Source organism: Oncorhynchus clarkii, chromosome 13 (assembly GCF_045791955.1).
Source record: "Oncorhynchus clarkii lewisi isolate Uvic-CL-2024 chromosome 13, UVic_Ocla_1.0, whole genome shotgun sequence".
Classification (NCBI taxonomy): Eukaryota; Metazoa; Chordata; class Actinopteri; order Salmoniformes; family Salmonidae; genus Oncorhynchus; species Oncorhynchus clarkii.
This window is the reverse complement of record NC_092159.1, coordinates 16,266,352-16,283,275: the sequence shown is the minus strand read 5'-3', so window position 1 is coordinate 16,283,275 and position 16,924 is coordinate 16,266,352. Positions and strand designations below refer to the sequence as shown.

At 43.1% G+C, this 16,924-nt stretch overlaps 1 protein-coding gene across 1 annotated transcript in view; it reads left to right on the top strand.

Annotated features, from left to right (window-relative positions):
• LOC139424509 (xylosyltransferase 1-like) overlaps positions 1–16,924 on the top strand; it is a 140,185-nt gene that overhangs the window by 94,938 nt on the left and 28,323 nt on the right. The window contains exons 5-7 of the mRNA XM_071176431.1: positions 8,999–9,079; positions 15,639–15,855; positions 16,133–16,309. Of these exons, the coding sequence (XP_071032532.1) occupies positions 8,999–9,079; positions 15,639–15,855; positions 16,133–16,309 (475 nt within the window). The remainder of the gene's footprint in view (positions 1–8,998; positions 9,080–15,638; positions 15,856–16,132; positions 16,310–16,924) is intronic.

The window sequence follows — 16,924 nt, the reverse complement described above, 5'->3', positions numbered from 1 at the left end:
TGACAGGGGGGTAGGGGGTGAGGGTTAGGATGGTGGGGGGTAGAGGCTAGCAGCATGTCAGACCTGATCACCATGACCGACTGGAGCTGGGACTTCTTCATTAACTTCAGCGCTGCAGACTACCCCATCAGGTGACGGGTGGAGGAGCAAGATTTTCCAGATAGTTGACCTGCTGTGCATTCGGAAAGTATTCAAGACCCCTTGACTCCCACATTTTGTTACGTTACAGCCTTATTCTAAAATGGGTTAAATAAAAAATCAGCCTAGACACAGCCTAGACACAATACCCCATAATGACGAAGTAAAAACAGGTGTAGACATTTTTGTTAATTTATCACAAATAAAAAGCAGAAATACCTTATTTACATAAGTATTCAGACCTTTTGCTATGAAACTAAATATTTAGCTCAGGTGCATCCTGTTTCCATTGATCATCCTTGACATGTTTCTACAACTTCATTGGACATGATTTAGAAAGACACACACCAATCTATATAAGGTCGCACAGTTGATAGTGCATGTCAGAGCAAAAAACAAAACATGATGTCAAAGTATAGATGAACAGAGCAAAGTATAGAGAGATCCTTGATGAAAACCTGCTCCAGAGCGCTCAGGACCTCAGACTGGGGCTGAAGGTTCACCTTCCAACAGGACAACAACCCTAAGCACACAGCCAAGACAATGCAGGAGTGGCTTCAGGACAAGTCTCTGAATGTCCTTGAGTGGCCCAGCCAGAGCCCAGACTTGAACCCAATTGAACATCTCTGGAGAGACCTGAAAATAGCTGTGCAGCGACGCTCCCCATCCAACCGGACAGAGAGGATCTGCAGAGAAAAATGGAAAAAACTCCCCAAATACAGGTGTGCCAAGCTTGTAGTGTCATACCCAAGACGACATGAAGCTGTAACCGCTGCCAAATGTGCTACAACAAAGTACTGAGTAAAGGGTCTGAATACTGAATACTTTTGCAAAAATGTCTATAAACCTGTTTTTGCTTTTTCATTATGGGGTATTGTGTGTAGATTGATGAGGGGGGAAAATGTCATCCTTTTTAGAATAAGGCTGTAATGTAACAAAATGTGGAAAAAGTCAAGGGGTCTGAATACTTTCCGAATGCACTGTCTATGTTTAAGTACGGAAGGAACAGCAGCTGTGTTGACAGCAAATTGGTTTTAATGGAACGTCTTGGTGTTGCAGGATGTTTTGGGCCGCTTCTCCTTCGAAGCAGTCAAGCTGGTTAGGGTTGAGTGGCCAGGAGAAATACCTCTTTACGTGCTCACGTCCCTGTGTGACCTGACATGAAAGGACTCTGACATTACAGAACTGAACGCTTTCAACACCAGTTTGGTCGTGTTATGGATACAGTACCAAAAGGCATCTGAATAACTACCAGACAGTAGACACACAGCTATATAACCCCATAGGCCCTCAGGGAATCCATACTGTCACATTCACTGTACAACCACTGCAGACTTACAACAAAGACCCGAGCTAAGCAACTTAAATAGATCAATCACAGTCGATCTCCGGTTCTTCTTAAGGTGATTACACATTTGTTCCCCCCGAACTCCAATCCTTCTCCTGGCTTACTTACTCAGTTGAATAGGTTACATGATGAACTGATTGCATGTTAATTGCCCCTAGGTCAATATGTATTGACTTCCCAACGGGTGGTGTTTGTGTGTGTGTGTGTGTGTGTGTGTGTGTGTGTGTGTGTGTGTGTGTGTGTGTGTGTGTGTGTGAGTGTGAGTGTGTGTGTGTGTGTGTGTGTGTGTGTGTGTGTGTGTGTGTGTGTGTGTGTGTGTGTGTGTGCGTGCGTGTGTGTGGCACCGCCCCAGATGGTAGCCATCCTCCAGGTGCTTGGGACAGAGGCCACCTGTCTGTGGAGGTAGTTGGAATGCTGGAGGGTAAGAGAAGAAGAGTTTAAAACTCATTCCACCGAGGGACGAGTGTCACACATACACACCATTGTGAACCTCAAGGTCATTAGTCCATCGTAGACTTCGATCACATACTTCCCCCAGATGGCCACCAGTTGCTGTAATCGCCATTGTGAAAAAGGAAACTGGACCTTGTGTGTCCAACACTTGGAGCTAAGATGGAAGGTATAAAGAAAGAGGTGGTTGCCCTGTGTTGTTTTATAGTCCAACACATGTGGTTGGTTAATATACACGGTTTGTATACACAGGCTCAGGAGACACCTACTGTTTGTGTTCACCCTGTCAGGGAAATGTTTATGTTTCTGAAAGAGCTTACTTTTACTCTGTTGCCATGTAGATATGTGCTTGTCGTAGATATAATGGGATAGTGTGCGAACGGTGAGAATTCTGACTTTGATGCTCGATCATAAAAGTACAGTGTCTGTCTTTTTGTCTGTCTGTCTATGTGCTCTCAAGTGTGTGTGTGAGTGTAACTGTGCGCCCATGCTTTTGTGTGTGTGAGTGTGAGTGTGTGTGTGTGTGTGTGTGTGTGAGTGTAACTGTGCGCCCGTGCTTTTGTGTGTGTGTGTGTGTGTGAGTGTGTGTGTGTGTGTGCGTGTGTGCGCATAACGCCTTGTGTATGCCTGTGTTTGCATAATGTGGGTGTATGCTTGCGCCTGCCACTGTGTGAGTGGAAGTGTTTGTGGTGTGCTGGTGAGCCGTTTCTTTCTTCCTGTCTGTCTCCTCTTCTTCTCTTCATTTGCATGGCGGTGATGTGGTGGAGGAAAGGGCTGACACTGGAGGTTTTTATAGGCCCATGAGGAGAGAGATGGAGGGAGAGGGAGTGATAGAAGAGACAGAAGAGAAAGGGGAAAGAGAGGGGTTACATGTTGGCGTAGCAGACAGTAATATCTTCCCTTAGCAAGTGCTTTTTTGGACCACTTCTGGACCACTTCCTAATTTAGACAATATTTACATACATTAACCCACAACACTCTGGTCATCAATGCACTCCTGCTCATCTACAAGGCCGTACAGTGATGCAATCAAAAAATAAGAACGCTCTGTGATAGATTATACTTGCTTTGGGCAGCCCTCTTCAATTCAGTTCAATTCAACTGTCATGTGAGTGTAGAATGAAGCCAACCAGTCTATGCTACAGTCATAGTACCTCTAAAAGAATGACCCACCCTATGGTCATCTTCTCCACTGATACTGTGTAAGGAATGAAGGGACAATCCCTACAATCCCTACAATATGCTACAGCCATAGAGCACCAATGCTATAAGGAGTGCAGGGTTAGCCCTGGTCTGCTGCTATGTTGGAATCAGTGTGTCTGTATAGGCTGAAGGCTGTAGGAGAGAAACAGGCATTATTCCCTGTCTAATTCTCTGATAATGTCCTCCCATCCGCATGGATGAGCCTGAAAGGCCCAGCCCAAATACCCTCTCCCCCTCGCCCTAGTAGTGGTGTCTGTCTGTCTGCCCGGGGGGCTGGTATGGAGGGATGGAGGAGGGAGGGATAAGTTACATGGTTGTTTTGTCCCAGAGTGAGGAGCTCTTTCCAGGCTTTTCTCTTCAAGACAGGCAGTGTTGTCTTGCTTTTATCCTCTTTTCTAACCCCCTGGTTTAAATGGAACCTTTATTTAACTAGGCAAGTCAGTTAAGAACAAATTCTTATTTACAATAACGGTCTACACCGGCCAAACCCGGACGACGCTGGGCCAATTGTGCTTTGCCCTATGGGACTCCCAATCACGGCCCGTTGTGATACAGCCTGGAATCGAAACAGGATGTCTGTAATGACGCCTCTACCACTGAAGTGCAGTGTCTTAGAATGTTGCACCACTCGGGAGGCCTTTACCAAAGACTGTCCCGCTGCTCTACTAAAGACTGTCCAGCTGCTCTACTAAAACTGTCCAGCTGCTCTACTAAGACTATGCAGCTGCTCTACTATAGACTATCCAGCTGCTCTACTAAGACTATGCAGCTGCTCTACTATAGACTATCCAGCTGCTCTACTAAGACTATGCAGCTGCTCTACTAAGACTATGCAGCTGCTCTACTAAGACTATGCAGCTGCTCTACTATAGACTATCCAGCTGCTCTACTATAGACTATCCAGCTGCTCTACTAAGACTATGCAGCTGCTCTACTAAAGACTATCCAGCTGCTCTACTAAAGACTATCCAGCTGCTCTACTAAGACTATGCAGCTGCTTTAACAAAGACTGTCCAGCTGCTCTACTAAAGACTGTCCAGCTGCTCTACTAAGACTGTCCAGCTGCTCTACTAAAGACTAACCAGCTGCTCTACTAAGACTGCCCAGCTGCTCTACTAAGACTGTCCAGCTGCTCTACTAAATACTAACCAGCTGCTCTACTAAGACTATCCAGCTGCTTTACTAAAGACTATCCAGCTGCTCTACTAAAGACTGTCCAGCTGCTCTACTAAAGACTAACCAGCTGCTCTACTAAGACTATCCAGCTGCTTTACTAAAGACTATCCAGCTGCTCTACTAAAGACTAACCAGCTGCTCTACTAAGACTATCCAGCTGCTTTACTAAAGACTATATAACTTCTTTACTAAAGACTATCCAGCCGCTTTACTAAAGATTATCCAGCTGCTCTACTAAAGACTATCCAGCTGCTTTACTAAAGACTATCCAGCTGCTTTACTAAAGACTATACAGCTGCTTTACTAAATAATATATAACTTCTTTACTAAAGACTATACAGCTGCTTTACTAAATACTATCCAGCTGCTTTACTAAAGACTATACAACTGGTTTACTAAATAATATATAACTTCTTTACTAAAGACTATCCAGCTGCTTTACTAAAGACTATACAACTGGTTTACTAAATAATATATAACTTCTTTACTAAAGACTATACAACTGCTTTACTAAATAATATATAACTTCTTTACTAAAGACTATACAGCTGCTTTACTAAAGACTATACAACTGGTTTACTAAATAATATATAACTTATTTACTAAAGACTATACAGCTGCTTTACTAAATAATGTATAACTTCTTTACTAAAGACTATCCAGCTGCTTAACTAAAGACTATCCAGCTGCTTTACTAAATACTTTCCAGCTGATTTACTAAAGACAATCCAGCTGATTTACTAAAGACTATCCAGCTGATTTACTAAAGACTATCCGTCTGTTTTACTAAAGACTATCCAGCTGATTTACTAAAGACTATCCAGTTGATTTACTAAAGACTATCCAGCTGATTTACTAAAGACTATCCAGCTGATTTACTAAAGACTATCCAGCTGATTTTAGGAACCGTATACATGTTAACAAGACTCGCTATAGGTATGTAGTATAGACTCTCTCTCGCCCTCTTTTGGTCAGTTGTAAGTTGTAACCCACCCAAACGTATATGCACAACTTTGATTCAGAAATAACTTGTGATATGGACTTGCCAACTATTCAAGTGTGGTAAGAGCACAATAGTACAGTATAGCACAGTACATTACAATATATTACTGTATAGTACAGTACATTACAATATATTACTGTATAGTACAGTATAGGCACCATACAGTACAGGTACTGTATAGTACAGTATAGTACAGGCACATAGTGCAGTACAGTATAGGTACAGTATAGTGCAGTATAGGTACAGTATAGGTACCGTACAGTGTAGTACAGTATAGCACATTACAGTATATTACTGTATAGTACAGTATTGTTTAAAAAATATATATATATTTTACCTTTACTTATACAGGTTTTTTCTCATTGAGATAATATCTCTTTTCCAAGAGAGACCTGGTCCAATAGCAGCAGGGGGAACAACGTTTCAGACAAAACAACTTACATACACTAACACAACATTAAACAAAACTATAAAACACACATACAGTACAACAATTACATATTACATTAAAAACACAAACAACTTGACTAAAAACAGCTGGCCTAAAAACAATTACACTCTTCTATGATATATACATTGATCAAGTGTTTAAACTCCACCAACTAAACTAGATCATCACATTTTAAAATGTTCAGGAGAGAATTCCAGGACCACGGTGCTAAGTAACTAAACTATTTCTACCATGACCTGTTATAATTTTTGGTACTGTTAGAAACAAATCAGAATGGGACCGTAATTTATATTTATTTACTGACCTGACTTAAAAAAGAACAGAGATACAATGGCATTTTACTCAATATGGCCTTATAAATCAGTGTATACCAGTGTTTAAGCCTACGCAAGGGCAATGACGACCAGCCAACAGCGCTGTAGAGATCACAATGATATGTTAGACGTTTCTGATTTGTAATGAACCTGAGGGCTGCACGATACACTGAATCAAGTGCTCTCAGGGTAGTGGCTGAGGCCTGCATATATATAACATCACTAAAATCTAAAACCGACAGTAATGTACATCGTACCAGCTCCGTCCTGGCCTCAAAAGAAAAACAAGCCTTATGTCGGTAATAAAATCCTATTTTCAGCTTGAGCTTCCATATCAAGTTCTCTACATGCACAGTGAAGCTCAGCTTATCATCAACCCACACACCCAAATATTTGTACACTTTCTCTAACTTTCTCTATACTATGTCCAGCCAATGTAGCAATGACATGATTTGTAACATGCCTGGCATTTGAAAATACCATGCATTTTGTTTTACCCAAATTTAGAATCAGCTTTAAATCATACAGATTCTGTTGTATGATGTTAAATGCTCTTTGGGCATTTTCAAAAGCTAAAGATAAACTACTACCACTTGAATAAAGAACAGTATCATCTGCATAAAAATGAACATCCACTGTTTCAATAAGATCCCCAATGTTGTTTATATACAAAACGAACAACAGTGGGCCCAAAATAGAACCTTGCGGAACACCTGAGCACACCTCTATGGACTCAGATATACAGCCATCCTCCATTACACATTGTGTACGATTTGATAGGTAATTTATAAACCAATCTAGAGCATGACCAGTAATTCCACATTTTATGTACTGTACTATACTGTACTGTACTATACTATACTATACTATACTATACTATACGGTATAGGTACCGTATAGTACAGTATAGTACAGTATAGTACAGTACAGTATAGGTACAATGTAGTACAGTACAGTATAGTACAGTATATGTACTGTACAGTATAGTACAGTACAGTATAGTACAGTACATTACTGTATAGTACAGTATAGGTACAGTATAGCACAGTACATTACAGTATTGTAAAGCATATTACAGTATAGTATAGGTACAGTATATTACAGAATAGTACATTATAGTACAGTACATGCACAGTATAGTATAGTAAAGTATGTTTTGCTAAGAGTGCGCAATTAGGGCATATGCCAACAGGGTAGCAGGGTGTTTTTATGGTGCTGGTATAAGGGTGGCTGCAAGGCTGTGATATGGGCTTGGCTGGTAATTCTGTGGTACTGGCTATGGTCGCAGTGTGTGTGAATGCCATCCAGCCAGACATATAGTGACAGAGAGACAGAGACTGCACCCTGGGGGCAGACAGTCAGTCAGCAAACCAGCCAGACCCACTGGACAGACTGTGTGACCACTCAGGCACAATGGCACAGCTCTGGCAAATCTATGCTGTGACCTGGATTTCCCCCCACTGTGCTATGCTCTGTGTGTGTTGTCTGTGTTTGTGTGCGTGCGTGTGTTCTGCTACACAACATCAGTGTGTGTGTGTGCGTGCGTGTGTGTGTGTGTGTGTGTGTGTGTGTGTGTGCGCGTGCGTATGTTCTGCTACACAACATCAGTGTGTGTGTGTGTTTGTGTGCGTGTGTGTGTGTGTGTGTGTTCTGCTACACAACATCAATGTGTGTGTGAGTGTGTGTGTGTGTGTGTGTGTGTGTGTGTGTGTGTGTGTGTGTGTGTGTGTGTGTGTGTGTGTGTGTGTGTGTGTGTGTGTGTGTGTGTGTGTGTGTGTGTGTGTGTGTGTGACTACATCTGCTAAGTAAAGCCTTGGGGCTGTGAAATTGCTCCTTCATCAGTAAATGGCATTAATATGCATCCCTTCAGCCTGCGCTAGCCCAGCTTTGTTAGCAGAGTTTAGGCTCTTTTAGAAAGGAAAACTGAGCTGTCATCTAAAGGCCCAGACAGCCTCCCCCTACCCTGCTTTACACTCTGCAGACATCTGTGCTGTTGAGAATACCTTTGACTGTGGCAATGATGGCTTGCACTGCAGAGGAGAAGCTTTTAGCCTGGCTGGGTTGCGTAGAACGGGTTTGATTCCACTGGACTGCTGTATTGTATAGTGCCTGCGGGGGGGGGTTGGTTATTGAGCCAACTGTTAAACGGATGTTCTGTTTACTGTCTTTGTACTTGGGGTTAGTCGTTTTCCTGACCAACTGTCCTGGAAAGCCCTGGGCCCTGATCATAGTGGATAGTTAAATAATACATGATCAAATGTTCCGTTAAAGCAATAGTTCATCCCAAAATCAAACTGAGCATAAAAGTGAGTGGCGGTTGTGTCACGGTCGTTTAAAGATGGATTGGAACAAAGTGCAGCGTGGTAGGCGTACATTTTTTCTTTTATTTAAATGACACCGAAAAACCAACAAAATACGAACGTAAAGCTACATGCAGTGCAGAAAGCAACTACACACAAACAAGATCCCACAATCTAAGGTGGGAAAGGGCTGCCTAAGTATGATCCCCAATCAGAGACAACGATAGACAGCTGCCTCTGATTGGGAACCATACCAGGCCAACAAAGAAATACAAACATAGATTTGCCCACCCAAGTCACACCCTGACCGAACCAAATAGAGAATAAAAAAGTCTCTCTAAGGTCAGGGCGTGACAAGTTGTATGAGTGAGTCCATGAAAATGGCTGGCATACTTGGGTTTTTATAGAGAACTATCCCTTTAACAACTATCCCTTTGTATCCTTGACAACCCTTGAAAAGTGATGACAGGGTGTTGCCCTAGTGCTGTTGCCCTATCATATGGCATATGGTTTCTACCTCTCTCTCTTTAATTGGTTGGTAATTATGATCTTCCTGGCTGTCATTTCCACTGATTGGTTGGTTTCTAATAATCTCTTCCTGGTTGTCGTTAACAGAACCAACAGCCAGCTGGTGGCCTTCCTGTCCAAGTACAGAGACATGAACTTCATCAAGTCCCACGGCAGAGACAACGCCAGGTGAGATCTATCAAGCACACGCACACACACTGATAAATACACACCCACATACAGGTGCACGCACACACACACACACTAGCATGATACAGACACATTAAAACACGTTCACTTATTCGTATTCTCATTCTCACACGCCAGTGGCGGTCGGTGCCGTTTAAGATGAGGGAGAAAAAATAATTTTTATGAGCATGGCCTTATATCTATTACAGCATATTAGATCACTGTCATTTATATTCCATTCACCCAGTTCAATGTAACATTGATAGGTTTAGGTTACTAAATGATACACGAATTGCCCTTATTCCCATCATGAGGTTGCTACAACCTAGCCTATGAATGAAAGTTTTCAACATACAGTACCATTCAAAGGTTTGGACACACTTACTCATTCCAGGGTTTTTCTTTATTTTTACTATTTTCTACATTGTAGAATAATAGTGAAGACATCAAAACTATGAAATAACACATATGGAATGTTGTAGTAACCAAAACAGTGTTAAACAAATCAAAATTGTATTTTATATTTGAGATTCTTCAAGTAGCCACCCTTTGCCTTGATGACAGCTTTGAACACTCTTGGAGAGTGAGGGACAGGTCGAGAAAGAAATTTGAGTAATCAAGGCGACAGACAGTGACACATTCAATACCGCCTTGCACATTCTTGCCTGCATCTAGCTGATCTAGGGTGTAATCATTAGTCCAAGCGGTTGAAAACAAGATTTTCTATTGGAAAAATTCAGGAAACGTTTTTCAAGACTCGGTTCACTTTCATAGCTGCCACATACAAACAGCATGATCACTTCCTTCTCGTACCTACACGCTCTCCTCCTCTCACCTGTTCCCTTTGCTTGTGGACTTCAGTGCATCACACTGGTTGTGACCAGGCGAAAAAACCTTTCCAAGCCAAACCTTCATAGCATAACCATTAAACACAGCCTACATCGTTGTCACCATTTTAGCTAACGTCATAACTTAGTCAAAATAGCTACTAGAACTAATGCGTTAGTACAATCATGCATTACTGTGTGTACAGTCAGCAAACAGTTTAGCAGTTACACCGGCGGCCCCTGTGACAATAAATTATCAAACCAAACGCTTACCTTGACTTGGAAAAGTTCCAGTGTTGGATAGCCATAGCCAGCTGGCTAACATGACATCCCTTTCTGTTTGAGCCGGGTGTTTCAGTAGGCTAAACTAGCTAGCTGCATTCGCTAGCTACGTACAGTGGGGAGAACAAGTATTTGATACACTGCCAATTTTGCAGGTTTTCCTACTTACAAAGCATGTAGATGTCTGTAATTTTTATCATAGGTACACTTCAACTGTGAGAGATGGAATCTAAGACAAAAATCCAAATATTGCATGACATAAGTATTTGATACATCAGAAAAGCAGAACTTAATATTTGGTACAGAAACCTTTGTTTGCAATTACAGAGATCATACGTTTCCTGTAGTTCTTGACCAGGTTTGCACACATTGCAGCAGGGATTTTGGCCCACTCCTCAATACAGACCTTCTCCAGATCCTTCAGGTTTCGGGGCTGTCGCTGGGCAATACGGACTTTCAGCTCCCATTTTCTATTGGGTTCAGGTCTGGAGACTGGCTAGGCCACTCCAGGACCTTGAGATGCTTCTTAAGGAGCCACTCCTTAGTTGCCCTGTCTGTGTGTTTCGGGTCGTTGTCATGCTGGAAGACCCAGCCCTGACCCATCTTCAATGGTCTTACTGAGGGAATTAGGTTGTTGGCCAAGATCTCGCGATACATGGCCCCATCCATCCTCACCTCAAATACGGTGCAGTCGTCCTGTCCCCTTTGCAGAAAAGCATCCCCAAAGAATGATGTTTCCACCTCCATGCTTCATGGTTGGGATGGTGTTCTTGGTGTTGTACTCATCCTTCTTCTTCCTCCAAACACAGCGAATGGAGTTTAGACCAAAAAACTATATTTTTGTCTCATCAGACCACATGACCTTCTCCCATTCCTCCTCTGGATCATCCAGATGGTCATTGGCAAACTTCAGACAGGCCTGGACATGCGCTGGCTTGAGCAGGGGGACCGTGCGTGCGCTACAGGATTTTAATCCATGACGGCGTAGTGTGTTACTAATGGTTTTCTTTGAGACTGTGGTCCCAGCTCTCTTCAGGTCATTGACCAGGTCCTGCTGTGTAGTTCTGGGCTAATCCCTCACCTTCCTCATGATCATTGATGCCCCACGAGGTGAGATCTTGCATGGAGCCCCAGACCGAGGGTGATTGACCATCATCTTGAACTTCTTCCATTTTCTAATAATTGCACCAACAGTTGTTGCCTTCTCACCAAGCTGCTTGCCTATTGTCCTGTAGCCCATCCCAGCCTTGTGCAGGTCTACAATTTTATCCCTGATGTCCTTACACAGCTCTCTGATCTTGGCCATTGTGGAGAGGTTGGAGTCTGTTTGATTGAGTGTGTGGACAGTGTATTTTATACAGGTAACGAGTTCAAACAGGTGCAGTTAATACAGATAATGATTGGAGAACAGGAGGGATTCTTAAAGAAAAACTAACAGGTTTGTGAGAGCCGGAATTCTTACTGGTTGGTAGGTGATCAAATACTTATGTCATGCAATAAAATGCAAATTAATTACTTACAAATCATACAATGGACGGCCTACCGGGTGGCGCAGTGGCGCTGTACTGCAGCACTAGCTGTGCCACCAGAGGTTCGCGCCCAGGCTCTGTCATAGCCGGCCGCGACGGGGAGGTCCGTGGGGCAACGCACAATTGGCCTAGCGTCGTCCGGGTTAGGGAGGGTTTGGCCGGTAGGGAAATCCTTGTCTCATCGTGCACCAGCGACTCCTGTGGCGGGTCGGGCGCAGTGCGCGCTAACTAAGGTTGCCAGGTGCAACGGTGTTTCCTCCAACACATTGGTGCGGCTGGCTTCCGGGTTGGATGGCGCTGTGTTAAGAAGCAGTGCGGCTTGGTTGGGTTGTGTATCGGAGGACGCGTGACTTTCAACCTTTGTCTCTCCCGAGCCCGTACGGGAGTTGTAGCGATGAGACAAGATAGTAGCTACTAAACTATTGGATACCACAAAATTGGGGAGAAAAAGGGGTAAAATTAAAATATATATATATATATATATGTGATTTTCTGGATTTTTGTTTTAGATTCCGTCTCTCACAGTTGAAGTGTACCTATGATAAAAAATTACAGACCTCTACATACTTTTTAAGTAGGAAAACCTGCAAAATAGGCAGTGTATCAAATACTTGTTCTCCCCACTGTATGTGAAAGGGAAAGTGAAAAAAACACAATGAATAGCTAGCTCTCTCTCTCTTGCTTCTCCTTCATTTTTGAAGAAATCAATTTGTTCAAAACTGTTCAAATATTGTCTCTCTCTCTTTGAGTCAACTACTCACCATATTTTATGCAGTGCTAGCTAGCTGTAGCTTATGCTTTCAGCACTAGATTCATTCTCTGGTCCTTTAAATGAGTGGACAACATATCAGTTCATACTGCAAAAGCTCTGATAAGGAGGACGTCCTCCGGATGTTGTCATAAGTAATGTGTCCATGGAAGGGGGTGAGAACCATGAGCCTCCTAGGTTTTGTATTGAAGTCAATGTACCGAGAGGAGGACGGAAGGTAGCTGTCCTCCGGCTACACCATGGTGCTTCCCTACAGAGTGCTGTTGAGGCTCCTGTAAACCTTCATTGCCTTCACGTCACCAAATAATTTATTAAAAGGATCACTTTTAATATCTCACAATTTAAAAAAAAAGGAAATGAAATTCACTGAGGAGGAGGTCCTCCCCTTTCTCCTCTGATGAGCCTCCACTGTCACACACACACACACACACACACACACACACACACACACACACACACACACACACACACACACCCTCCTTGCCCCAGCTCGGTGACTGAGTCATAATCCAATTAGGCTCCATCTGTAGCTTTATTAATTAACCTTCCCTTGTTGCCGTTGCGAGGTGCTGCCTGCCAGCCCTGCCCCCGGCCCCGCTCCATGCCCTATCACGCTACTAAATAACATGCCAATCACTGGAACACACACACACACACACTGACACCAATCACAATCTGGCTGCCTGTCGTGTTGTGCCATGGCGTGTGCGTGTGTGTGCGTGTGCCAGGAGTTAGACAGGCTTGACTGAATAAAACCACTACTGGCATGAGATAGGATGGATAGTGGATTAATTAAGGTTGTTCCTATATACAGTGTAAAGAAAAAGTATGTGAACCCTTTGGAAATACCCGGATTTCTGCATAAATTGGTCATTAAATTTTATCTGATCTTCATCTAGGTCACAACAATAGACCAACACAGTCTGCTTAAACTAATAACACACAAACAATTATATGTTTTCATGTCTTTATTGAACACACTGTGTAAACATTCACAGCGCAGGGTCGAAAAAGTTTGTGAACCCTTGGCCCTCCTTTGCAATAACCTCAACCAAACTTTTTCTGTAGTTGCGGATCACACCTGCCCAACGGTCAGGAGGAATTTTGGACCATTCCTCTTTACAAAACTGTTTCAGTTCAGCAATATTATTGGATTGTCTGGTGTGAATTGCTCTCTTGAGGTCATGCCACAGCATCTCAATCAGGTTGAGGTCAGGACTCTGACTGGGCCACTCAAGAAGGTGTATTTCTTCTGTTGAAACCCTTCTGTTGTTGATTTACTTCTGTGTTTTGGGTCGTTGTCCTGTTGTGTCACCCAACTTCTGTTGAGCTTCAATTGGCGGACAGATAGCCTAATATTACCTGCGAAATGTCTTGATAAACTTGGGAATTAATTTTTCCGTCAATGATAGCAAGTTGTCCAGGCCCTGAGGCAGCACAGCAGCCCCAAACCATGATGCTCCCTCCACTATACTTTACAGTTGGGATGAGGTTTTGATGTTGGTGTGCTGTGCCTTTTTTCCTCCACACATAGTGTTGTGTGTTCCTTCCAAACAACTCAACTGTAGTTTCATCTATCCACAGAATATTTAGCCTGTGGAACATCCAGGTGCACTTTTGATAACTTCAGACATGCAACAATGTTTATTTTGGACAGCAGTGGCTTCTTCCGTGGTGTCCTCCCATGAACACCTTCCTTGTTTAGTGTTTAACGTATCGTAGACTCGTCAACAGAGATGTTAGCATGTTCCAGAGATTTCTGTAAGTCTATAGAGGACACTCTAGGATTCTTCTTAACCTCATTGAGCATTCTGCACAGTGCTCTTGCAGTCATCTTTGCAGGACGGACACTCCTAGGGAGAGTAGCAACAGTGCAGAACTTTCTCCTTTTATAGACAATTTGTCTTACCGTGGACTGATGAACATCAAGTTTTTTAGAGATACTTTTGTAACCCTTCCCAGCTTTATGCAAGTCAACAATTCTTTATCATAGGTCTTCTGAGATCTCTTTTGTTTGAGACATGGTTCACATCAGGCAATGCTTCTGTGAATAGCCAACTCACATTTTGTGAGTGTTTTTTATAGGGCAGGGCAGCTCTAACCAACATCTCCAATCTTGTCTCATTGATTGGACTCTAGGTTAGTGGACTCCTGACTCCAATTAGCTTTTGGAGAAGTCATTAGCCTATGGGGTTCACATACTTTTTCCAACCTACACTGTGTATGTTTAAATGATGTATTCAATATAGACAAGACAAAATACATTAATTGGTGTGTTATTAGTTTAAGCACGCTATGTGTGTCTATTGTTGTGGCTTAGATGAAGATCAGATCAAATTTGATGACCAATTGATGCAGAAATCCAGATAATTCCATACTTTTTCTTCCCACACTTTTCCTTCCCACTGTAGCTGTTTCTATAGGAATCAGATGGTGGTGTATACAGGTTCTACAAGTGTGTTTCTGTGGTGGATAGCAGCTGGCTTTAAGACCTTCAAGGACTTAGGGAAACAGTCTGTTTGACCTGACCTACTGCAACACTTGGTGCTTCATATGTGTGAGGGAGACATGTATAGGATGATGTCATCTCCCTATGCTCTCTCAAAGCTACTAGGAGGGTATACTGAGTGTATACCGTGAAGGGAAATTGGTGAACATCGAAAATACAATCATGTTTCCCAACCAACATATACTAACCACGAGGGTATATGGAACTTTGTTTGTAAATGTTGATAAACATGTCACCACAGAGATGTTTTGTTCAGTTTGTATGCATTTCTGTAAACAGCAGCAGTGAGAGAGCAGTTTTTTTTTTAAATTGCCCTTGCTTTCTCCCAGTCTCTGGAAAAAGAGGTTCCTCAAGAGACCATCTGGTTAAATAAAGGACCAATTAAGCAAAAATAAGTGTATACAGTTGAGTGTAACATAAGTTTATATAAGTCAAATCAAGTTAGTGGTTTTGTGTAAAAGAATCCAACTTAATTAACCATGTTAGTGTGGTTGTGTGTTTGTGGTCGCTCTAGGTTTAACCATGTTTGTGTGGTTGTGTGTTTGTGGTCGCTCTAGGTTTAACCATGTTTGTGTGGTTGTGTGTTTGTGGTCGCTCTAGGTTTAACCATGTTTGTGTGGTTGTGTGTTTGTGGTCGCTCTAGGTTTATCCGCAAACAAGGTCTGGACCGACTGTTCTTTGAGTGCGACACCCACATGTGGCGACTTGGCGACCGCAAAATCCCAGAAGGCATTTCTGTGGACGGCGGTTCTGATTGGTTCCTGCTCAATCGTCCGTTCGTGGAGTACGTTATAAACTCCCAAGACGACCTGGTCACCAACATGAAGCGCTTCTATACCTACACACTGCTGCCCGCCGAGGTAAGACCACAGTATGCACACAAAAACACACACACGCACATACAACTATATACTTCTGCTCGACACACCTAGACACAGCAGTCCTAAGGACACTCACTACGTAAGGGCTTGGAGGAGATGGTTTGAGGAACAGGAGATGATTGTGGTTAAGTGTTCCAGGTGTCCACGTCATCCTTCATTCTCCTCTCCTCCGCCTACACTACACTTCACCCACTCTCTATTTTCTTCTCTCTCTCTCTTTCTCTCTCTCTCTCTCTCTCTCTCTCTCTCTCCTCAGTCGTTCTTCCATACGGTGCTGGAGAACAGTGCTCACTGTGAGAGCATGGTGGACAACAACCTGCGCATCACGAACTGGAACAGGAAGCTGGGCTGTAAGTGTCAGTACAAACACATAGTGGACTGGTGCGGCTGCTCCCCCAACGACTTTAAACCTGCCGACTTTCACCGCTTCCAGGTGAGACATGGTATCACACACACACACACACATGTACGTACACACTTTTCTCTCTCTCAAACACACACACTTTTCTCTCTCTCTCTCTCTCAAACACACACTTTTTTCTCTCGCTCTCTCTCAAACACACACACTTTTCTCTCTCTCTCTCTCTCTCTCTCTCTCTCTCGCTCTCTCTCTCTCTCTCTCTCTCTCTCTCTCTCTCTCTCTCTCTCTCTCTCTCTCTCTCTCTCAAACACACACACATGAATACCTTCAAAGTCATAGTGCTGACCTAACTAGTCTCTATGCCAGCTTGCTGCCCTCTGCCTAGTCTACTGTCTGGCCTTGTTGGCTGCCAACCCTAATGCCAACCCTGACTCTGGCTCTCCCTTGGAATTCTGGCGAGACTGGAGCACACTGACAGTATTATTACAGTATAAAATGCATAGGAACCGTGTGTGTGTGTGTGTGTGTGTGTGTGTGTGTGCTTGTTCGTGTGCACGTGCGCGTGTGCGTGTGCACGTGCGTGCGTGATTCATTACAGTATACAGAACACACTGGGCACAGTGCAGACCTCCTACCTTCTACCAGTCAGTCCACTGTATTAATAGGACTTAATTAGAAACCCATCGA